Below are 23,412 nucleotides of genomic sequence, written 5' to 3'. Positions count from 1 at the left end.
ATACACAAGATGATGGCTGGGAGAAGATTCATTAAAGCTGGGGGGGGGGGATAAAGTTACTAAACTCACTGTTTGCTTCCTTTGCCTGGTTTTTGTAGACCGCATGTTTTAGCATGCGCCTTATGTATGGGTTAAGTGCAGAAATAGACTCGCAATTGAAACTGCGCCTTTTGGTGCGGAAAATACAATAGAAGGGAGAGGAGTCTTGAACGGCTCATGTTATGTTTATATTATTTCTCACCATTCTGACGTTATATTTAGGCTTGTTTTATATATATAAATTACATTCCAATATGATTACACTACCTTACACTTTATGTATTACAATATCTGGAATACAAGAAGTGAATGAATGTATTGCTTTTTTGCTTCTTTCCCCGCCTTTTGGACCTGTGGAACTGTGAATTATGTCATGTATTCCATTGGAACCCGATGCATGTTCAAATGAAACCAAAGCCAACATAAGGATTGGTAATGATGGGCCAAAGCCCCCCCCCCCAAAGTGCAGTTCCCCCTTAAAGCCATGTCCTCCCCAGGTTTCCAAGATTGCATCACTTAAGATCCCAAGTGACTGACACGGCATGCCATCATTCACCTTGGCTGCCTGCACTTTGCCAGCGTGGAGGGGCGCGTCCAATCGATCCCTGTTGAAATGGAGGCAGTAAGCATGTCTGCACCCCCCCCCCCCCAGAAGGGCCCTGAGATATCCGCCAGCTCAGCACATTGTGGCGTCCCGCACTGAAACATTGGCTTTTTCATCAAGAGATGGTCTGAGGGCAGAGCACTAGAAGACGCCATCTTGGACGTCAAGTAGCCGTATCCTCGTATCCTCGTATCCTCGTATCCTTCAGGCGGATGGGAGGAATGGCTTTTTAGAGGAACTGCACTTTGACTTGAACCGGGAACAACCGGTCAACTACATGATGGACTCCAGCCCAACCTCAAGTTGGTTCCATAACATCCACTAGATGGCAGTAATGCTGCGGACATTTTAGGCAGTGACACCAAAGTCATCAAAGATGAGTATGAATGCAGCCCCCCAGGTCCAAGCTGAGCCACGGGTGAAAGGTCACCAGACATGGCTGCATGGCACAGAATAAGACATAAACAAACGGAAACGTGTGGATGAGTTAAAAAAAATATGGGTTGTGGATGCCAGCATTTTGATGTTCTTGTGAAACAACCATATTCGCCTTGTTTGGGGTGAAAAACATAAATGGAACAAAAATGAATAGCTCTTCATCATTTTTATTTTGTAAAAGTAGCTCTCAAGAAAAAACGTTGGAGACCAGTGACGTACAGTACAGCTAGGGAGGAAGGGAAGAAGGGAGGAAGGGAAGAAGGGAAGAAGGGAGGAAGGGAATAAAGGAAGAAGGGAGGTCCCAGCAAGCCCAGCAGCTGGTCGCATTATACCATGTGACTGAAGATATGTTAGCTAGCAGCCACCATCACTTCACCTAATTCATGTCGTCCTCGATCGGACCGTCAAAGGTAAGCCAGCCGACACGGAAAGCACATGATTGAACGATGGGGGGCAGACGAGCAACAAACTGGAAACCAAGGCGGGTCTGACCGCGTCTGTTGCCGCTTCATCTCAACACGACGTCTGTTTTTAAAAATCCAAGTGACTATCGTGACTAGTAGAAGCCAAGCGTGTTGTTTAGCTTCCACGCACGTTCGAGTCGAAAGGCCATTTTGGCCATTCTAGTCGAATAAACACCTGCATCTTCGCTTTCAACGAACAGCCTCGGCCGTGTACGTGCCTCGGCCCCTCATTCTCCATATTTCTACACCTTTTGCTCATGTTGTGTTTTCCTCGGTGGCCGCCGGTGTGTTTAACCTTCGGTTAGCCGGAGACTTTATTTAAACATTAGCCTCCTAGCTAGCATGATTATGCTAGCTACCCTTCACCTATTCTTCCTTCGGTGTTCATTAAACTTCAACGTGTATCTTTTCATAGTTTGACGTCATGAGTACTGTGGTTAGTGGGGGCTTTTACACCACTCGGGATTGGGCTGGTGTTATTCTGTCTTCAAGTAACATACATATAACTATTTCACTAAATACTGGCATTTCCCAACTGCTTCTCGGGTGCACTACTTGGCTGCAACCAGCGGAGGCGCTGTTTGTTTTTCATTCTCAAGTTTTTTTGGGGGGGGGATAAACAGACAATTATTCTAAAAAAATAACCGATTTAGGCACCCTGTTTTATTGATTTGAATACCTTTAACTCTAATTATTGGAACACATTAGTTTGGTCAGCCACCTCCCTACTTTAGATGACATTTTGATTGCAGACCTTCTGTAAATGCTACAATGATCATGTGACTTCTCATCCATCCCTGTGTTGGTCTGCTATATGATACATTTACCTGGAATTTACCAGTCGTTTACTAAGGAACATACCACTGTAAATGCTGTAGTGGTGGCCTAGGACTTTGGCACGGTCCTGCGCATCCAAGGCCAGGTGAATGCAGTACTTGTTGAGGTAGATAGAGTAGGTGTACACGAGGCTGTGCCAACTGAGGTACAATGACCAATGACGCATCCATCTTGTATTTGTCCCTCTATTTTTACTGCATGTGTACTTTCAATGTACTTCAATGACTGGAGATACCCAAAGCCAATGTACGTAGGTAAACAAACACCCTTGAGAATGAAGATCTGTGGGGGTTTTTTGGCCCACTAAATCCACCGAGACCCTTCTCTTGCATCTTAATCAGTCCCAAATCAACCCGGGGGCCCTGAAACCTCATCCAGCCCAGGCCAGGCCAGAGCGGCTGCCTAAATACACCCCTCCAACAAAACCGCTTATTCAATCGGTGTTTTTATGTTGAAGTTGTTGGGAAGAAGCGTCTATTGTTCTGTTATTACTTGCCCGTGGGGGTGGGGGTGGTAAAGTGTGAGCCCCAATAGTGTACAAATTAACACGTTTTACTCTTTCTGAATGCTGGACAGGCTTTGAAAGAGATTGTTTACATTCAGATGTTGGCAACCCACGGCCCCCCTCCCTCCCCCTGTTCCAATCATTGAGACATGACCCACTTAAATGGTTGTTTACTTGCATTAGAAGAAGAGCTAAGGCACTTCTCAATGAACTCTTGTCTACAATTCAATTAGAGGCCTTCCCTTCACTGTTACACAATCCCGCACGGCCTTGCAGCAACATTTGTCCCAATCTAGGGACCAAAGGCCAAAGCTGTGCTGGCCCTCAAGCTATTTCAATATTGGGAATCATCACATTATGTTTGGCATTGGCAAGCACACGTTCAGCATGGCTTTATACAGCCCTCATCCAAATCAAGACCAGTTGGGAAAAACCAGAATATGCGTTTTGCACATTTGGAGTACCCGGAGAAAAGGGTGAAACTGAACTCGGGTCTCCTTGCTGTGAGGCCTGTGTGCTAACCACTCGTCCACCGTGCAGCCTGGATAATGGAAAATGATTAAAATGACGAAGATATTGGTATCAGATCCCGATATTCCATGAGTGAAATGGGCCGATATCGATGTCAAAGCTGAGAGTGGAAGTAGTGCTAATTATGAGTGATCCATGTTGTGAGTCCCGATCAAGTCATCGATGGGATGACGATGATGTCACTGCATGGCTGTGCTACTGTCATTCATGTAACTAGAAGTGAAAGTGAAAGTGAAATGGCATGGCGTGTCACGTTGGTGTTCATGCTATAGAACTGTTAAGGCTCAAATGCCAGCAAAATGGTGTTCCAACTAGCGAGCTAACTTCTTGTCCCCGTGCATCTCTCCAGGTCGGCTGCACAAACATCTTCACCTTCTGCAACAAGCGGCAACAGAACTTAAACCTGCCTGGTGTCGCACGAGCACAGGAGAAGACCTGAGGTGGACTACTCCCCCATTGGACTTTGAGGAGGGGGGAGGAGGAAGAAGACGAGGCCCCTTCCATAACTACCCAGAGTATGGGGCAAAAAGTCCCGGGTGGCATTAAAACAATTGATATGCGGGATCCAGCCTTCAGTCCCCTGAAGCTGGAGCTACAGGCCTTGAGTCACACCAAGCCTTCTAGACTGGACTTGCTCCTGGATATGCCACCAGCCGGCGTGGATGTTCAGGTCCAGCACTCGTGGAACAACGACGACCGCTCGCTCAACATCTTTGTCAAGGATGACAACAAGCTGGTTTTCCACAGGCACCCTGTGGCGCAGAGCACCGACGCCATCCGGGGACGTGTTGGCTATACACAGGGACTGCATGTGTGGGAAATTAGTTGGGCCATGCGTCAGAGGGGCACGCACGCCGTGGTGGGCGTAGCAACAAGCGACGCTCCACTGCACTCCGTGGGCTACACGGCGCTGGTGGGAAGCGACGGCGAGTCCTGGGGTTGGGACCTGTGCAGGAGTAAACTCTACCACGACAGCAAGAATCACTCAGGGAAAGCGTACCCCTCCTTCCTGGAGCCGGATGACACCTTCATCATTCCGGACTCCCTCTTAGTAGTTTTGGACATGGATGAAGGGACTCTGGGCTACATAGTGGACGGCCATTACCTGGGGGTGGCCTTCAGAGGACTCAAAGGCAGGAAGCTTTACCCGGTGGTGAGCGCTGTGTGGGGACACTGTGAAATACGAATCCGGTACATAAATGGACTTGATCGTGAGTACATTTCTTTTCATACTGCATCTCATTCGCTCTGTGACCATCTCTGGTGTTCACTCAATGGGAGCCTTCATTGGTGTTGATTAATCATCTAAACTTTTTCCTTGTGCTCTAACCTAAATGGTAGACCTTTGCCGCATTGGCGTCCACATTTTGCAGCTTAACTCCATCACAGTTTTGTTCAAAGTACTTGAGAAGATCATAAATGGGTTTTCTATGCCATAACTGCAAAAATACTTGTTGTGGAAATTCACTTCTCAGTCAGACCTGGAACCGTAAAGAAAGGATTAGCTTAGATCTGATCCCTACTTCAGGTACTGGTGGGTAATGGTTAGTAAAGCTACTAAGTTGTGATTACTTTTCACCATCTTCCGTGTCTCCTTTCTCCTCCCAGCTGAACCTCTGTCTCTGATGGACCTGTGTCGGCGCTCGGTGAGGGTAGCGTTGGGGAGAGAGCGTCTGGCTGAAATCCATCGGCTGCCCCTGCCGGCCTTTCTCAAGAACTACCTGCTCTACCAATGACGGCGGAGTCACCTTCAACATCACTTCCTTTCTCTCCTGTTCTTCTCTGGGATCCTTCTCGGTCGGTCGAACTTGTTTGACAACATTTTCTTGGGGCTGGTAGGCAGACCCAGGCTCGCTGATGATTCAGCAAGTAAGTGTATCTGATCCGTGGCTGGACTCCTATTTTTTTATCCTGTCTTTGCAATGGTATTGTCTAACTTGTCTAATATCAGGAATCACTGAGCTCTATGCACCTGCTGATGGCAAATATGGCCAAGTCCCTAGCGGTCACAAATGGGATGGCATTGGCTGGTGAATTACAGCTGGCTCAGTTGCAGTTTTACGGCGGCCACAAGATGGCAGCATTTGTTAAACAATTTATATTTGTAAGAAAAGTGTCATTTTTTTATTTATAAGAGAAATTGTTAGTTTTAAAAGATGGTGAAACAGGACTCAGATGACCATGCCAGTGACTTTGACCTTTGACCTTGTGCAGCAATGGAGGGGGTCTTCTGCTCACACTCCATCACTCCATCACTCTCCTGAAAGGAAATACTGTACATCAGCAAGCTGAAGTCTTAGGAAATGTCACTGATTATTCCTAGCATGTATCTGCAAGAAGCTTTTATTAATGTCTTTGACACGTGTTCTTTCTTAGTGCCGTTATGACCCACATTCTACACACGTCAGCACACAATGTGGAAAGCAGCTTGGTGAAATACTTGGAATGGAAGTGAGCGGCGCATATCAGGCCACGGGAAAATAGTTATTGTTGTGGCAGCAAAAAGGCCCCGTGATCGTCCGAGCAGAAAGACAATCCACAAAAGTGCTGCTGGGATTCACAGCAATAGTCATGAAAGTAAAACGTCACACGGCGGCCCTGCTCAAATGCCGTAGTATCCTGTCTGAGCTGTTGCTTTTAAAATGCAAGCGTGCGATCATCAGTCTGCACTCCGTGCCATGCCTTCTCTTCCTTTCTTACTGCCTGCCTTTTATTTGCTTTTCTTCATGTAGTCTTGTTTCAAAGTATCTATTAAAGATTATTTCCAATTGTCTTTGCATCCTTTGTGTTTGAAAGTATACCAAACAAAAATGTAAATGCCACATTTGTATTATTGCTCACATTTTTCATGAGCTGAACTCCAAAATGGATGTGCACAAAAGGCCTGTCTCCGAATATTAAGCGGAACATGTTTGGCCGTATTGTTAAAGCCGTATGATATCCCCATCAGCACATCGTGCACGTCGTGCATCAATTGGGACTCTGCTCAGATTAGTCGGTGGGGCTGTCGTACAACTTCAAACATTTGGAACTATCTCTTTAAAATCATTTAGAAGTGGCCTTTTATTGTGGCCAGTCTAATGCACCCTGTGAGATAATCCTACTGTCAAATCAGTGCCACGATTGGTCACATCTGGGATGTGAAGGAATTAGGAATTCTCAGTAACATTAGATACCGCAGGGCTTTTGTGGACAAAGAAAACTGGACTTCTATCAATTTAGCTCTTGGAAATGGGAGCAAAAATAGCTTGAGGAAAATAATATTTTCAAATTTGAGCTAACTTCAGTTTCCTTTAAAGGCAAACCAAGCTGATTTTGTGCAGTGACTGCGTAAAAAGGTAGTGGGGGGGGTGGCAGCCTCTTAGGTTCTGTGCCACACTTTGAATACCCTGCACGGGGCTGAGTCTGTGTTATACAGCCACCTTCCAGCAGATGGCAGTAAAGTATAAAGAAATCAAACAAAACTCAGACGATTCCTTGAGATCGACGCTTTAAGGACACCAGCACGTGACCGGGTCTGCCTAAAGGAGATCTTTTATCTCAGTGGGCCAAGTGTGATGTTTAGATCCAGTAGAATCGATCGGCCTGAATATGTGTAATACAGCGGGAGGCAGTGCGTTTAGTAGCAGAGCTGGGTACCTCACCCATAGCCCAAAATCAGCTGGGATAGGCTCCAGCTTTCTGCAATCACGAGGAAAACGGATCAATATAATTAACATTGAAGTTGAAGACGAAAGCGACTTGTAGTTGTGTTTGTCTTCCACGTGACTCCTCGCTCCACTTGGCTGCCATCGAAGTCGTTCCGTTCCCGCACCTTCGTACGCATCAACAACAAAGCACAAACCTCCACAGTCCGGACACACAGGGCGCCGAGCACGTGCGCCTCGGCGGACGTCATAGACACGTCCCCTCGTGCGGCCCGCTGACGTCATCGAGGGTTCCGCCCCCTCGGCCGTCAGCGGTTCGGCCTCAACTGCGGTGACAGCTCCGCCCAGCTGACTCAGAGGCGGTCAAGAGACACGAAAAGCGATGTCGGTCTAGATGTGGTAGTTTCGGCACACATATCAGGTTAATATGGTCGCGGTTTGAGGCGAATAAAAACGACAAAGGGAAGATGGCACAGAAAGACACGCTGCTGCATCTCTTTGCCGGGGGGTAAGTCGTCGTAGCGTGGGTGGAAAATGGACAATCTGTGTTCAACGATGGCTTCGCGGTCTTCTTTAACGCCCGAACTAACATAACGTTCGCATAACGGGGCATTAAAATTGCTCTAGAGTCATTTAATCGCACCGTTTCCCGGACATTAGTCGGAATTGGAACCGCGGCGACCGTCACATCGCACAAAAGGAGCTAGCTAGTTAGCTGGTGTTAGCATGTCATCGTAACGTTCTGACTTGTACTTTCATACTCTACCGGTGTATTTTACCTCAGAAATATCGCCAACGGGTTTTGCCGCTTCTCGTGCTCGTAATGAAAGTGAAATGATCACGTACGGTTGGTTCACCGGCATCATATCATGTTATATCCTGTTACAACGTGATACGAAAGCACGTTACATGCTCGCAGATGTTTGCATGTTAGCTTACTAACGTTAGCATTATGCTAGATCGATCCGTAGACCAATGTTATGACTTTAATGTGATGTTGCTTTAACCGACAGTTAAATATAAACCAATATACAATGGTACACCGACGTTGTAACATTGTAGTTGAGCTAGCGTTCGCTAGTTGTTCCTTGTCAAGTTCTGTCGTGCTGTTATGTAATACGGACGGCGGTTTGCCATGCTAGTGATGTCAACCACCGTAACGTCCTCAACCAAACCTTGCTTGCAGATCCCAAAAAGCATTTACAGTGTCACGGCGAGGTGACAAACGACACCATGTTGTAACAACAGATGCTTAGTTAAAGTGACGCCATTTTACCCTTGAGAACTCACCAGGACACCTTCGGTCGTGTCTGTATACAAATACATGACATCAATGTCAATATATGTACAATATTGGGGTATAGCTGTTGTTAAAAAAAAAAAACAAAGAAATGACCTGCTTTGATCAAATCTTGCCTTTCATGATCATACATGTAGTGAATTGAACTTCTTTAATATCTTCACAAGATAAAGAATATCAGTTATTGAATTGGACTACTACTACTACGCTTTCCCAAGATAATTTCATTTGAGATCCACCTCAAGGGTGTTTTTACCGAGCGTTCTGCGAGATTATTTATTTTAATTATTTAAATTATTTGGGCAATTTACTGTTCACGCTGCACTTTACATTATGTTGTTCATATTTGGTGTCTATTTATTCTCCACATTATTATTATTATTTATTATTACTTATCTTCTTTTGTGTCTGTTATTATATGGGAGCCAGGCAACGACATTTCGTTGGCAATTTCACTACTGTGTTTTTGTGCAATGACAATAAAGGGAGTCTATCTATCTATGTGAAATTGTGATTGTGCATGCAGACTAAATAGTCTTCATTTATTCTGTGATTATTTTGCAGATGTAGTGGTACAGTGGGAGCTATCGTGACCTGCCCTCTAGAGGTGTTAAAGACACGCCTGCAGTCGTCTGGTCTCACCCTGCGTCCCGTTTTCCAGGTCCAGCTCGGCACCCTCAGTGGAACCGGCGTTATCCGACCAGGGACTGTTACGCCTGGGCTGGTGCAAATCTTACGGTAAGTATTGGTCAGGCAAACATGCTTGATTTCTCGTGTCTGGAGGCGTGTGCAGTTATTGTACATATGATCACATAAAATAAGGCATTTAAAGAAACCCCACTTTTTGGAATGTGGCCCATCATCCACAATCCGTATGTGAGACATGAACACACATCCGTTGTACAGAAAGTACATGCAATGATACAAAAAGTGGTGGAAAATGGCGGCGGGAATGCAGGGGTGGCTGCAGGCTGCAATAGTACTAGCCACACCCATCGCGATTGGAAGGTCACCAGCTCACCAAAAAGACTGACGGTGAGGGCCTGGGGCCTGGGGGGCTGGTGGCTGACCAGCCAGTTGCCTGCATGGGGCGGAGGGTCTGTTTCAAGTCTTATGTAACACTTGGAATCTTTTCAGCCGTGTGCTTTAATATCCATTCTATAAATACATCAGGATTCCATTCCAAACATGCGTGTCTGTGTATGTGATAATGTCCTGTACACGCCTCAGGATGAATATTCATAAGCACCCCAACTAGACTGTTTGTGTAGATGTGTCTTATAACTGAGTGCTACTTCTGTTATTTACCATAAAAGCCACCCTGCAAATAGACATACAGTGAACCTGGGTTAGCGGGGGTGTCGGTACATGTGTGGCCATCGTACGATGCAGCCCACTCCTTCCTACGGCACCTCCAGCTATCGTGGCCGAGTCAACCCGAGTGTACAGCGAGAGGATGCGCAAGGTGCATTCATGTCGGACACTAACCAAGGTATTTCTTACTGCAAGCTGACAAATATGCTAACCAAGGCGCCACTGTAAACACGAGAACACGTATCAATGCATTAACATCAGACCTACTGCTGGTGGCCGATGCAGTACACTTCATACGTGCTAATGATGGCTACAGGTAGCAAATGAATTCATCAATGGCTCCCATGTATTTCTTTCAGATCAATCTTGGAGAAAGAGGGACCAAGATCTCTTTTCCGCGGTCTGGGGCCAAATCTTGTTGGCGTGGCTCCCTCAAGGTGAAGAAAGGTTCCTCTCTGCCTTGTTTACATATTGTGTTTTTGTTGCACCAAGTCCATCTATGTGGCAATGTCACGTCACCTGCCAGTTGGTGCAAGTCAGTGATTACGCACGAGGAAATGTCCTTGGACTGGAAAACACAAGTTGTTTGTTTCCCCCATTGTGCAAGAACACTCCTCACTCGGCCATTGGAGTGTACCTTTTCATTTAGGGATGCAGGAGAACAATTTAGATGTATGGTCCCAGATGAAGCGTAGCAGCTGAACTGATCAAATGCTAACCTGGTCAAAATGCTAACTGGGATTTTAACCCAGGCTAGTTGTTTTTATTCCATTTGTCAGATACTGTCTGTCTGTATTTTGGTTTTGCTCTCGTTAAAGTGAAGCAATCCTCCACGGTAGTATAACCATGAATACCTTGCAACAAAACATCGATTGGACTTTGACCCTGTACCCTGAAGACCTCATGGGGCTACGTTCCTTCCTTGGTTAATGAACAGCTGCATCATGGTGATACTTTGGCCAGTCAGCCATGCTATCGCCTCACTGATCCACTAGCCAACTTGGACGTGCTCCCATTCAGACCAGCCTTCTGGCCAGTGGTCCCGGTGAAGCAAGGATGCTCGGCATGCACGCTCTGGATGGTTGCTAACAATGACTGGCACAGCGGCCATCAACAACATTCAACTTGTGTCGCGTTCTCACCAGGTTGCTCTTGTTTGCAGAGCTATTTACTTTGCTGCATATTCCAAATCCAAAGAGCTCTTCAATGGCGTGTTGGTTCCCAATAGCGGCTCCGTGCACATGTCCTCTGCGGGTGTTGCAGGTGAGCACGTAGCACACGTTGGCGCACACAGCCTTAGCAATAGACACGCCAATCATCCAGCAGCCTGCCGATGACATGCTATTTATGCCATGTAATCATAATCACACTCTGCTGTCCCCAACATATTTGCTTTGGAGGATAAACCTTTCTTTGTTGTTCAGCCTTTGTGACCAACTCCCTGATGAACCCCGTCTGGATGGTGAAGACCAGGATGCAGCTGGAGAGAAAGTGAGTATCCCCAAAGTGCCCATGGGCACGTTCATGAGCCAGACGTCATGTGCCCTGGCTGTCCTTGGGCCAGGCACTACGTGACATGGAGCGTGTGATCCCTGTCCAGAAATACACAACATTGACGCACGGGCCTGTGTGCACAAGCGGCTATATTTACACAAGGACGGCGGTGGGAGGGGCGCCAATTACAGGAACATTTTCTTTTAAACAAAAGCCAACCACTTGGCCGTCATTCTTGTCAATCATCTCCGCCTCTTTGGCCTCTGGACCAGCACGGCTAATGTCATCTCAAGATGACCGCTTGACAGCTTTCATCATTTTCTAAACAAAAGATACCAAGATGGTCGCCTGGCACCTTGCTTGGATTACTTGAATTGCTGTCAGGTGAAGGTTTCCTCTTTTAACCTTGATACTTCCTTCTTTCACATTCTGCTTTTGTATGAAGCTGAAAGAGGAAAGCTAAATGGAAGGATATTTCCACACCCAAGGGATGGGAATTCACGTTCATCCATAGATGGTGAATTGGGAATGATGGCTAGGGTGTGATGCTATGCCTTCATTACCTTCATATTGGCGGCAGCACGGCGAGAGAACCTTTTATGGAAATGTATTCCATGATTTTGACAGTTGGGAAAACTGCAAAGTGCCAGCTTGCCGTTATGCAAGGAATACAATTCTCAAACCCAGAAATAATATAAACATATTCAATAGTTGAGCTTTCCTTTTAGGAAAGCCCAACCATGCACTCCGGTGCAACAGTGACTTCCTGTATGACTCTATTATTATTATTATTATTGTTATTATTAATGGCATATCACTGGATACACAACTCTGTCCTATCCACGTGCCTTTGTTTGGCTACTCGTCTCCATTTTGTAACGAGGGTGTTCTCCTTGGCACTAAGAGCTACGAGCCGGGATGCCCTCTCGCTCAAGGCCGGCGTCTTTACGGAGGAGATGTATCTGTGGGTGGTTGTACCGCCGTCCCTCACCCGATGTGTCCCAAATATTGGTTCCAGTGCATGTACCCTACTACTAGTACCTAGTACCTAGTGCCTAGCGCCTAGCGCCTAGCACCAGTGACTAAAGCGCCTTGTCTTCCAGAGCCAAAGGAGAAAAGAAGATGAATGCCTTGCAGTGTGCACGACATGTTTACAAAACAGAGGGCGTCCGGGGCTTCTACCGCGGTCTGACCGCGTCCTACGCCGGCATCTCCGAGACCATGATCTGCTTCCTCATCTACGAGTCGCTGAAGAAGCGCCTGGCCGAGTACCAGCTGGCTTCCCCAAACAGCGAGAAGGCCGCGTCTGACTTCGTAAGCCTGATGATGGCGGCCGCCTTCTCCAAGGGCTGCGCGTCCTGTATAGCGTACCCACATGGTAAACACTCGGACCGCTCCATCTCCTGCCGTGTTCATGGAGTACCAGACAAACCTGTTCTGTCCCCACAGAGGTGATTCGGACGAGGCTGCGTGAGGAAGGTAGCAAGTACAAGCATTTCTTCCAGACGGGGAGGTTGATAGCTTTGGAGGAAGGCTACGCCGCTTTTTATAGAGGACTGGTTCCACAGCTGATCAAGCAGATCCCCAACACGGCCATCGTCCTCTCCACGTATGAACTCATTGTGCATCTACTGGGAGACTCCCAGTAAGGGAAGGTTTGTTGGCTCGGGCCTTTTCCCGCCCAGCACCACAGCGTCGCCGGACATGAACCCATTAGTCTTGTTTAGCGGTGCCGGAGAGACTCTTGTTCCTTGGAGCCGAAGCCACTCTTCCAAAGAGCTACGCATGCCTTGTTTCACTGGAGGCTTGTTGGGGAATAGAAGGAGAACCTTTGCTGACCTGTGGAAAATGCTGGTCTTCTCAGACCGCGTGTTAAGTTAACTCAATTAATTTATCTTTTATTTAGCGTACCGTCTTACTCCGAAGGGATGTCGGCCGGAGTAGTTATTCTTCCCAAGGGAAATGTTGCGTTCAAGTGCTAGTTTCTGACTTTAATGACCACACTGGCCTCTTGGGGACCCGGTGTTCAATCTTCACATATCCATGATGCTTGTTTGGAGCTTAGAAGAACTTTCTTTAATATATAAACACACATGCTTACCTCTTGGCTTTTTGTGACCAACAATGGTCCCACTTTATTTTATAATATGTGAAGTTTGATGCTTATTTGACCAGTGGATCAATAAAATGCATCCAGACGCCAGAGGAACCGCCAGTGTTTCTTCTTCTAGCGCAGAGGTCCAGGATGGACCAGGATGGACCAGGATGAGCCTGCTCGGCTGTGTCGGCATCATGCTGCACGTTTAGGGGACTTGAAAATGTCCCAAGTAGGCAGACTACACAATTGATTCCAAACACTCTCATGTGTGCAGACGATGTTTTATTGATGGAGGAGGAGCAAAAGCGGTTCCCATGTGCCAGACCTTCATCATTTCCATCATGAAATAGCTAACTACCAAACCATAGTGGAGTGTTGGTCTACAGCTCATTGCGGAGAAGGTAGCGATGATTTGGCTTCAGGTCCACTTCAACGGGGAAATGATCGCTCACTGCCAGGGCCTAAAGTTCAGCCATGAAAAGAAATGGAAGCTATGAATCCAGAAGATACACCATCTCCTGTCCATGCCTTTACCTCCTCTTCCGACAGATGGAACGTCTCCTTAAAGTTGAACGCTCCAGCTGACCCAGGCACCACAGAGGAAATCATCTCACCGCCGTGGACGATGATCCTAGTTTGGAGAGACCAGGTCAGCAGAAGACAACCTGCATGGACTAGGATTAGGCTCTAGTGTTGACCCTAGGCTTGACTCTAGGCTTGATCCTAGTGTTGACTCTAGGCTTGACCCTAGGCTTGACTCTAGGCTTGATCCTAGTGTTGACTCTAGGCTTGACCCTAGTGTTGACCCTAGGCTTGACTCTAGGCTTGATCCTAGTGTTGACTCTAGGCTTGACTCTAGGCCAGATCCTAGTGTTGACTCTAGGCTTGACTCTAGGCCAGATCCTAGTGTTGACTCTAGGCCAGATCCTAGTGTTGACTCTAGGCTTGATCCTAGTGTTGACTCTAGGCTTGATCCTAGTGTTGACTCTAGGCTTGACTCTAGGCTTGACCCTAGTGTTGACCCTAGGCTTGACTCTAGGCTTGATCCTAGTGTTGACTCTAGGCTTGACTCTAGGCTTGACCCTAGTGTTGACCCTAGGCTTGACTCTAGGCTTGATCCTAGTGTTGACTCTAGGCTTGACCCTAGTGTTGACTCTAGGCTTGATCCTAGTGTTGACCCTAGGCTTGACTCTTAAGCTTGATCCTAGTGTTGACTCTAGGCTTGACTCTAGGCTTGATCCTAGTGTTGACCCTAGGCTTGACCCCAGCATTGAACAGATTGTGAACACGCTGCGGCACCTCAACGTGAACGGCGCCAGTTCCGACCTGTCATAAGCACAGCGCGTCTTCTCCCGGACGGTGGTGTCCTGCTCGTCTCCAATCAGCCAGAGAAATCTGGGATCGCTCCTCAGGCGAACAGCTCGCCAGCCCTTGATGGTGACGTAGCTGCAGGCGGCGTTCAAGTCCCCCAAGATCATCACATTCTGTGGGGAAACGGGAGTGAAAAGAAAAGGCTTCCATTTCATCGTCACGTATGCGGCGGGAAGGATTGATGATCCTAACGAGCACCTCGGTCTTCCACCTGCCGTAGATGTCCCTGAACACGTCATACAACTGGTCCATCTCCTTCAAGGCCGTTTTAGGACTGGTGTGTTGGCCAATTAGAACCAGATCCTTCATTACTGAAAACAACCAAAAACCTGCTATCAGTTCTTAGGTTTGATTCCCCTTTTTCTATACGGCCTGTCCTCTGTAGCGGCACCGCTATGCTGGAGCCTATCCCAGTTGACTTCATTCAGAGGCGGGGTCCACCCTGGACCGGTGAAAGCTAAAAGTACAACCACCCACCAGGCTGGCACCGCTGGGCCGTGCGGGCCTGAATTGGAACGCCAACATAGAGGACATCTTCAAGGTCAAACACAAAGTCGGCATTCAAAGGTACTGCTGATATTTGCTATGATTTGCTATGATTTGCTATGATGCACACAGCGCAAGGAATAACTTGCCGCTGTGTCTCCTTCCTGCTACGGTCTGGCGCTGTGAGGCGTTCAGGCGCTCTCGTGAGTTGTGGCCGCCACCTTTATAGGTCACATGACAGATGGCATCACCGTACTGTTAGTTTGTTTACATGTGGTGGCGGAGTGAAGTCGAACGATGAAAGGCTGTCTGGAGAAGACTTGGGTGTCGTTTGTCCCTCCCGGTTCAAGTCCGGAGTACTGATACTGGTCCTGAACCTTCAACACGTTGCTTCTACGGAGGCCAGGAGACAAATATACAAATATTAACACGGGGGTGACCTTCACCTGACATTTCCACACCAACGCCACCCGCTGATCCCGATGTTACCTATACACGTAGACATACTGTTCCTTATAGCTTTTCCTTCCCAGTCGCTCACTTTCCACGTAGGAATAGGAGTTCCGGGAGTCAAACCTGCAGACAAATGGTGGACTCACTAAGTTTGGTTGCGTTCAAGGAAGTTGAGGTAGAATGCAACTGCTGTTCCAATGAAAGAAGGCCCAGGAAGGAACGATGTTCTTTAAAAGGATCTTCTAGAAGCTGTTTGTGAAATCCAAGCTGGTAGATCCAGCAGAACATCAGAATAAGATCCACGTTCAGTCCAGCAGGGGACCTTGCTTTGGAATGTTTGAACTACGTCAGCCAAGGAAGTCCTTCATGCTTTGGCTGCTCATCCTTTGGTCCCAAGACAGAATGCCAGAGTTTGGCGTCCGGACCCAAGTACGGAATATTCTCCAAGAACCAAAACCTTTTCACTCCACCAACCTGTTCAGATCTTTTACCAAGGCTTGCATTGCTCGTCCTTTTGAGTCTCGGACCTCCTGAATGAGACACAAGTCACATCGGGAAAGAATCTTCGGAAAGAACCCCCCCCAAAAAAACAAAACAAAAATCAACTTTGTATTTTGAAGATGACGTGGTGATGGTAATAATAATAATAATAATCATCATAATAATAATCATAATAATATACCTTGATAAGAATCCCCATGACCTTCTTGTTGTTTGCCTTGGATTGGCCAAAACTTTGCACGTTAAAAGCGCAGATCTTGAGTGACAGCACCACATTTGCTGCTACGCACACCCCCGTCACAAACACCAGACCTGCCATCCTCATCCTCATCCTGGAAGCCGAAGAAGAGTCCTCCAGTCCTCCGCTTTCAGGATGGAAGCAGTCCAGGTGGATGAGCCCCCCCCCCCCCCCATCCATGCGGGCCAGGGGGGCTGTGCCAGGGGGGCTGTGCCAGGGGGGCTGTAATGGTTGTGCTGTGTCAGTGCCAGATGATAATGGAGCTTCATCTGGAACTACGAGACCCACCACACCAACAACAACGCAACAATGGTCACATGACCACACTGACAGCGTCTGGCAGCGTCCTGTGGTTTGTCTTTTTAAAGCAATACAAGACCCCTGCTGCTACTACTACTACTACTACTACTACTACTACTACTACTACTACTACTACATCATTTCTAATATTTGGGATATGATGGACTGTTGCTAGGATGCTCCCTTCTACTACTACTACTACTACTACTACTACTACTACTACTATGATATCATTTCTAATATTTGGGATATGATGGACTGTTGCTAGGATGCTCCCTTCTACTACTACTACTACTACTACTACTACTACTACTACTACTACTACTATATCATTTCTAATATTTGGGATATGATGGACTGTTGCTAGGATGCTCCCTTCCCGTAAAGAGGAATGACTCGGACATCAGTCACATGATCAGATGGCTTTGCATTGTTTCAAAGAACATATTTCATTGTTGATATTTCATCACGTACTACTATTATCTTATTATTATTATTATACTGCATAGCACACACATCCACATTCAACCAGCCGTACATTTGCAGACAAAACTACTTTCCTCCAAATGTAACATGTAACATGCTCAAAATGGCCTAAAGCAGCCTGGGTGTTTGGGGGAGCTCATTTGCATAAAATAATCTTCAATTTGTCTCCCGATGTCAGAGTAAAGGTCCTCCATCTGCTCCCTGGCAGGAAGATGCCACAGCAGGGCGGCTCCTCCCACAGCCAGGAGGAGGAGGAGGAGGAGGAGGACAGACAGGCTCCACCAGGACGCATGTGATATCTGCAGGAAGAGTTGGGAATGCAGCATGGAGGAGGTGAGGAATAACATTTTGGGATGCCATGGCAAAAACAAACATGGAATTGGCCGTGCCAACCCCCCCCCCCCCCCCCCCCCCCAACCCCTACTCACCAGTCTTTTACGGTGGTGGCTGACGGGCCAGAGGTCTTCCCTGCGCTGAGACTGAAGGTCCTGCCTCCTTGGCTGCACCTCCCACTGGACAAAGTCACACAATTAATAACCACAATCCATTTTCATCCTTTTGCTGTTCTGATTGTCCTAATTAGGCTCGTGGGGGGGGGGGGGCAACCTGTCAATCACAGGGGACATATAGACCATTCATCATTCACATTCGGAGACCAGGCGCGGCGCACCCACGCCTCCATCCCTCCATATTTAGGAGGCCTGCCATGTGTGTCACTCACCTCTTTCCCCTTTAATCCGACTTCCTTCTGAGCGGAATCAATCTGGCCCTGCGGGTCCGAATCCCTCTGGGCTCCTCCCCCTTCCTTTGGTGTCATGTCAACCATCACGTCTCTCTTTGGCTTCACTTCTTCCTCTGGTGTCTCCTGAGCTCCCGCATCCTTTCCCACAGCGTCGCCATCTTAAAGAGTGGAAGCGTTTGAAGTCAACTGTCCGTGTTTCCTTCAGAGCCAATCAAATGCTTCCATCTTACGGCCGCAGCGATGCTGCTTGTCTCTTAGAAAGCCGTTGTATTCTTCCAGCAGGCCGATGTTGAACTCAAGCTCTTTCTTCTCCTGTCTCAGTGACACCAGCTCCTCCGTCAGCGCCGCCTCCCTGCATCTGGACAGCTGCATCTCAGACGGTTAGCATCCCAGACGGTTAGCATCCCAATACGGTTAGCATCCCTATACGGTTAGCATCCCAAGACGGTTAGCATCCCAAAACGGTTAGCATCCCAAAACGGTTAGCATCCCAAGACGGTTAGCATCCCAGACGGTTAGCATCCCAAGACGGTTAGCATCCCTATACAGTTAGCATCCCAGACGGTTAGCATCCCAAGACGGTTAGCATCCCTATACGGTTAGCATCCCTATACAGTTAGCATCCCTATACAGTTAGCATCCCAAGACGGTTAGCATCCCTATACAGTTAGCATCCCAAGACGGTTAGCATCCCTATACAGTTAGCATCCCAGACGGTTAGCATCCCAAGAGCAATGCTTAAGCTCCAGCTCGTACGGTGGATATGTGGACACCTCGATTTGGACTTGCTGCTGACGTAGTTGATCGGTGCTGAAGTCCTGCTGCTGCCTGAGCTTTTCAGACGTATGTTTGAGCTCCTCGTAAAGGTTGTGCAGCCTCAGGATGTCCACCTTGGCGGTGACCAGAGCTTCCTGCGGACACACGGTTTGATCCTGCATGAAAGGCTCATCTTTAAAAAAAGGCACATATTGCATTCAAAATTCAGATGGAAAAAGTCATCCACATTCCGGAATGAGGATTTTTCCTCCAAATATGTCAATCTCCAATGGAATCATTCATGTTCTTCTCATTCTTTCATATTTTCATGTTGAGGAGCCAAACCATTCCAATGATGCCATCATTATTAATCATAGATCATATCATATATCATGTATTCACCTACAGGAAGGACTACGTTAGGACTCACCCCCGTCTTGCTGAGGGCCTGGTTCTTCTCCTGGCTCTTCTCCTCATACACGACTTTCTGCTTCTTCATTTGGAGCAGCAGCTTCCTGGTTGCATCCTTTGGAAACACCTGCAAGGCCATGCACGCTTAGTCACCCCCCCATTCAAGACCTCCAACGCTTGCTCAATAAGCTTCTCTCCTACCGGCACGCTGGCTTGGAGCTGGCCCTCCAGGACCTGGTCCTCCAGGACCTGGATCTTGTTTCTCAGCACGTCTTCGTTGGGGCGACTCTGTGGTTGGGAAAGGAAAGGGAAGATCCGTGCCAACCTGATTCCATTGGACACCGCTTTATCCATCCCTGCCGCGTGCCCGACCCCTGACCCCCGACCCCATGAAGCACCGGCTGCTGCCATTGTTCACTCCGCTGGAATCCAACCGACAACCTGCCTGTGAGGTTTTGGCGACGCCTGTACGCCACGCACCCGTATTTACCCAATTTACCGCTGCGCCAAGAATGGACCAGGGTGGAACTGGCGAGCTTTGGGTCACCTGACCTGTCACCTGACCTGTCACCTGTCACCTGTCACCTGTCACCTGTCACTGCCCCAAGCTGAAAATGTGACGTCTTGATTGTTGACATAAAGTGTTGGCTATTGATCGTGCGGTCGTGCGGTCGTGCGGTCGTGCGGTCGTGCGGTCGTGCGGTCGTGCGGCCAGGATTCCCACGTGGAATCTAAAACTTTTCAGCTGGATGAACTCTGCCTAGGAACAATGAGGTGAAAGGTCGTGTGGCGGATATCTGCTGTATTTTGTCACATGATCGTTGTTGGTCCAAACCCGTGTCTACCCTTCCTGTGCATTTGTCTGCACAGACGAGACCGGCAACAGGAAGCTCAGAGCGACCGCACAAGCGCTTCCTGCGGTGACAGCCGTCATCCTGTGGATGGTGACTGTAGTTGTGGGCATGCCCATCATACCTGTTTCTGCCTACCTTCCATATTGTGTTGAAGGAACTGAGAAGCTGCGCGATGCTCTCCTGCAGGGCTGACAATTTCTTCTTGATGGTCTCCTCCCTCCACAAGGCCTCCTGGTGGAGGACAAAGACCAGGCCTACTGAAGACGTCCTGATGTACGCTACATCATGTGACACCAGGTTCATGTCTTTGAAAGGGGAGCCATGATGCTTTTCCCCTCTGGGTGCTAACAACGTAGCTAGAATGATGGATTCTGGTGTTCAACCATGCCAAACGTTCACATCCTGAGGTTGGGGCATCAGGAAGGGAGCCCTCAAAACGCTCGCTGTCAGAAACAGAACACATACCTGCAAGTACTCTTGTAACTGCAGGACGTCCTGGAAAGGAAAATGGAGTTAAGGATACCCTCATATTCCTGACTTGGAATGCTGGAGAAACTCACACATTCTTTGATGGTCACCAGGCCAGAGCTGCATGAAGAAAGGAAGGAACCAACCATTAAATGAATGAAAGAATGAAAGAATGAATGAATGAATGAACAAACGATTGAATGAACGAATGAATGAATGAATGTGCTTTATGTGACACTCATACATGATATTTAAGACACTTGACGGGGCCATGAGTATGGGTTCTATCTGTAAAGGTCCATATATGGGTTCTATCTGTAAAGGTCCATATATGAGTTCTATCTGTAAAGGTCCATATATGGGTTCTATCTGTAAAGGTCCATATATGAGTTCTATCTGTAAAGGTCCATATATGAGTTCTATCTGTAAAGGTCCATATATGAGTTCTATCTGTAAAGGTCCATATATGAGTTCTATCTGTAAAGGTCCATATATGGGTTCTATCTGTAAAGGTCCATATATGGGTTCTATCTGTAAAGGTCCATATATGGGTTCTATCTGTAAAGGTCCATATATGGGTTCTATCTGTAAAGGTCCATATATGAGTTCTATCTGTAAAGGTCCATATATGAGTTCTATCTGTAAAGGTCCATATATGGGTTCTATCTGTAAAGGTCTGAGTTCTGTCTGTAAAGGTCCATATATGAGTTCTATCTGTAAAGGTCCATATATGGGTTCTATTTGTAAAGGTCCATATATGGGTTCTATCTGTAAAGGTCCATATATGGGTTCTATCTGTAAAGGTCCATATATGGGTTCTATCTGTAAAGGTCTGAGTTCCGTCTGTAAGGTTTGCACTCACTGTGTTTGAACGCCGGCCTCGCTCCTCATGGTTTTGGCATCTAGGAGACAAGGAGGACTTTGATGTGAAGGCCAGCAACAACCTTTGACATCAGTCAGCCACTCACCAATGATTGTGTCATGTATGACGCTCTCCATTGTGATGTCTTCCTCCATCATCATCATCATCATCATCTGCTGCAACCATGAGAAGAGAAGATGATGATGAAAGCCACAAAGTCTTGAAATCAATTCAAGGGGAAGTGCACTTTTGGGGAATGTCGCCCATCATTCCCAATCCTTGTGTCAATCATCAACACATATTTCTTTCCCTTTTCTGTGGATTATATGAGCAGAAAAGTAGATAATATCAGCTAGCTTCCAATGCTATGATTGGGATACAGCTATTTGTACTATGAATCCCTGTCAAAATAAACGTGTACCAAGGTGGTATGGTTCTATATCCATGCTGGGATCATACATTAACACGTCCATGATGATAACGTGTCATAGCTGCAGTATCTCGCCCTATTTGGATGATTAAAACACGACCCAAACTTCCTTCCTCTGTGCATTGATACATATTTATGCTAGTTTGTCAACAACACTTCCGATGTCGGCTGTCTTTGGGATGGCCGTGTCTTCCAGCACAAGACGTGGCCTCCAGGTGAACAACGCGGACAGCAAACCAGCATCTCCTTGAGTCTTGGTAGCTAAAAAACGGAGCGCTAGCTATCCACTCTTCCGTCTGGGAATGACGCTGAGGCTAGCAATTAGCCAGGCGTCGTGTTAGCGAGCTAGCATCAATGCACCGAGGAAAGAAGTTTGGGTCGTGTTTTAATCATCCAAATAGGGCGAGATACTGCAGCTATGACACGTTATCATCATGGACGTGTTAATGTATGATCCCAGCATGGATATAGAACCATACAACCTTGGTACACGTTTATTTTGACAGGGATTCATAGTACAAATAGCTGTATCCCAATCATAGCATTGGAAGCTAGCTGATATTATCTGCTATTCTGGTCATATAATCCACAGAAAAGGGAAAGAAATATGTGTTGATGATTGACATAAGGATTGGGAATGATGGGCGACATTCCCCAAAAGTGCACTTCCCCTTTAAGAGTGAATGAACGATGAATAAGCACCCAGTCGTCTGTGTTTGGCCTGCTTTGTAGACCCCAGGTCGAGCCTGAGGCCCCGGAGAGCCACCCTGACGAGGAACCTCCTCTACGCCTCCTCAGAAACTCGCTCTGTCTCTTTTCCTTGAGTCGATGTTTAATCCGGAACGTGTCGTCGTCTCGCACGGGGCTCCGGCATGACGTCACGTTCGTGCGTCTTCGTAGCCGCTCGTGTTTCTCTGTTCTGATCTCCAGTTTGCGATCAAAGTCTTCCAAGGGGGACACTCGGCGTCCACCGCCACCAAGCGCGTCCATAGCTTGCACACACAAATAATAATAATAATATAATAATAATAATAATAATGGCGTTAGGTGAGAAAGATCTCGAATGGAGGGATTGAATGTCGCATTCACCGCCAAAATGGATAGGAAGTAAAAGACTTCCGGTGTCCCTTGGGGGGTCACATCTAGTCCTGGTTCCGGCCTCAACGGCTCCCGGTCCGGGCCTCGTACATGCAGCACAGATCCATATTTGATCTCAGCCTGCTTCTCCTCTGCAGGTCCTGTTCTAAAGTGAGCAGCTATGGTTTGGACTCTCTCTCTTCCATGATGTTTGCTTGACACTTCATCATCATAACCAATCAACAAGCAAACTCCTGCTCACCCACAATTCCTTCATCTTTGTTATTGAATATTTTATGGAAAAAACACGAGCCTCTGGGTCTGCGATATATTCGATATAATACAATAACTTTTATTGTTTCAGCCTTAAATGAACCCTGGCCCAGTGGTGACATTAATCAACCAATTAGCATTGAACACATTGAATAGTCATCGTCATCTCCACTAGTAAAAAGCAGGTCTCTGAAGGCATCATATGGAATGGCAATACCCAATAAAAGTCAAATATGCAAGAAAATGTCAATAACTTCCAGTCGGTCACCTACCACACCATCATCTCCTCCAAGGTGATCGTGGCCTGGGGCCCCTTTGGAAATCACCCGTTTGGTTCTTTGTCTGTCTTGTGTGCTTCAGCTCTTTCCGCTCAGCATAACAGCAGGAAGTGAAGCGCCACGTCACATGTTCCTCTATCTCACCGAGCACACAC

The 23,412-nt window shown here is 47.3% G+C and overlaps 4 protein-coding genes across 6 annotated transcripts; 2 read left to right on the top strand and 2 right to left on the bottom strand.

The window, feature by feature from the left end:
* Positions 1–1,331: 1,331 nt before the first annotated feature.
* On the top strand, positions 1,332–6,187 carry LOC131136958 (SPRY domain-containing SOCS box protein 1-like). The gene is made up of 3 exons (XM_058084338.1): positions 1,332–1,491; positions 3,768–4,629; positions 5,027–6,187. The coding sequence occupies exons 2-3, from the start codon at positions 3,936–3,938 to the stop codon at positions 5,152–5,154; spliced, it is 822 nt and encodes a 273-aa protein (XP_057940321.1). The 5' UTR covers positions 1,332–1,491; positions 3,768–3,935; the 3' UTR covers positions 5,155–6,187.
* Positions 6,188–7,358: 1,171 nt separating this feature from the next.
* On the top strand, positions 7,359–13,376 carry LOC131137233 (solute carrier family 25 member 33). Its single transcript, XM_058084929.1, has 7 exons — positions 7,359–7,573; positions 8,930–9,103; positions 10,039–10,116; positions 10,842–10,942; positions 11,104–11,170; positions 12,277–12,551; positions 12,623–13,376. Exons 1-7 carry the CDS (start codon positions 7,533–7,535, stop codon positions 12,820–12,822), a joined length of 936 nt encoding a protein of 311 aa, XP_057940912.1. The 5' UTR covers positions 7,359–7,532; the 3' UTR covers positions 12,823–13,376.
* Positions 13,377–13,536: 160 nt separating this feature from the next.
* Positions 13,537–16,484, bottom strand: dnase1l1l (deoxyribonuclease I-like 1-like). Of its 2 annotated transcripts, XM_058084930.1 has the most exons (8): positions 16,264–16,484; positions 16,056–16,144; positions 15,618–15,704; positions 15,400–15,521; positions 14,841–14,953; positions 14,598–14,755; positions 13,806–13,902; positions 13,537–13,732 (listed from the first exon to the last, which is right to left on the bottom strand). In XM_058084930.1, exons 1-8 carry the CDS (start codon positions 16,411–16,413, stop codon positions 13,652–13,654), a joined length of 897 nt encoding a protein of 298 aa, XP_057940913.1. In that variant the 5' UTR covers positions 16,414–16,484; the 3' UTR covers positions 13,537–13,651. The 2 variants fall into 2 exon arrangements, with proteins under 2 accessions (XP_057940913.1, XP_057940914.1); XM_058084931.1 differs by lacking the exon at positions 16,056–16,144.
* Positions 16,485–16,542: 58 nt separating this feature from the next.
* On the bottom strand, positions 16,543–23,412 carry LOC131137232 (TRAF3-interacting JNK-activating modulator-like). Of its 2 annotated transcripts, none has more exons than XM_058084928.1 (14): positions 23,252–23,412; positions 22,332–22,621; positions 21,306–21,372; positions 21,200–21,239; positions 20,430–20,457; positions 20,335–20,364; positions 20,005–20,100; positions 19,217–19,303; positions 19,035–19,142; positions 18,622–18,759; positions 18,079–18,214; positions 17,828–18,006; positions 17,535–17,618; positions 16,543–17,405 (listed from the first exon to the last, which is right to left on the bottom strand). In XM_058084928.1, exons 2-14 carry the CDS (start codon positions 22,617–22,619, stop codon positions 17,205–17,207), a joined length of 1,482 nt encoding a protein of 493 aa, XP_057940911.1. In that variant the 5' UTR covers positions 22,620–22,621; positions 23,252–23,412; the 3' UTR covers positions 16,543–17,204. The 2 variants fall into 2 exon arrangements, with proteins under 2 accessions (XP_057940911.1, XP_057940910.1); XM_058084927.1 differs by having other exon boundaries at positions 16,546–17,405; positions 21,306–21,375.

This window comes from Doryrhamphus excisus, chromosome 10, assembly GCF_030265055.1.
Source record: "Doryrhamphus excisus isolate RoL2022-K1 chromosome 10, RoL_Dexc_1.0, whole genome shotgun sequence".
NCBI classification, from domain to species: Eukaryota; Metazoa; Chordata; class Actinopteri; order Syngnathiformes; family Syngnathidae; genus Doryrhamphus; species Doryrhamphus excisus.
Note: the sequence above shows the minus strand (reverse complement) of the source record. Positions and strands in the feature narration are given on the sequence as shown.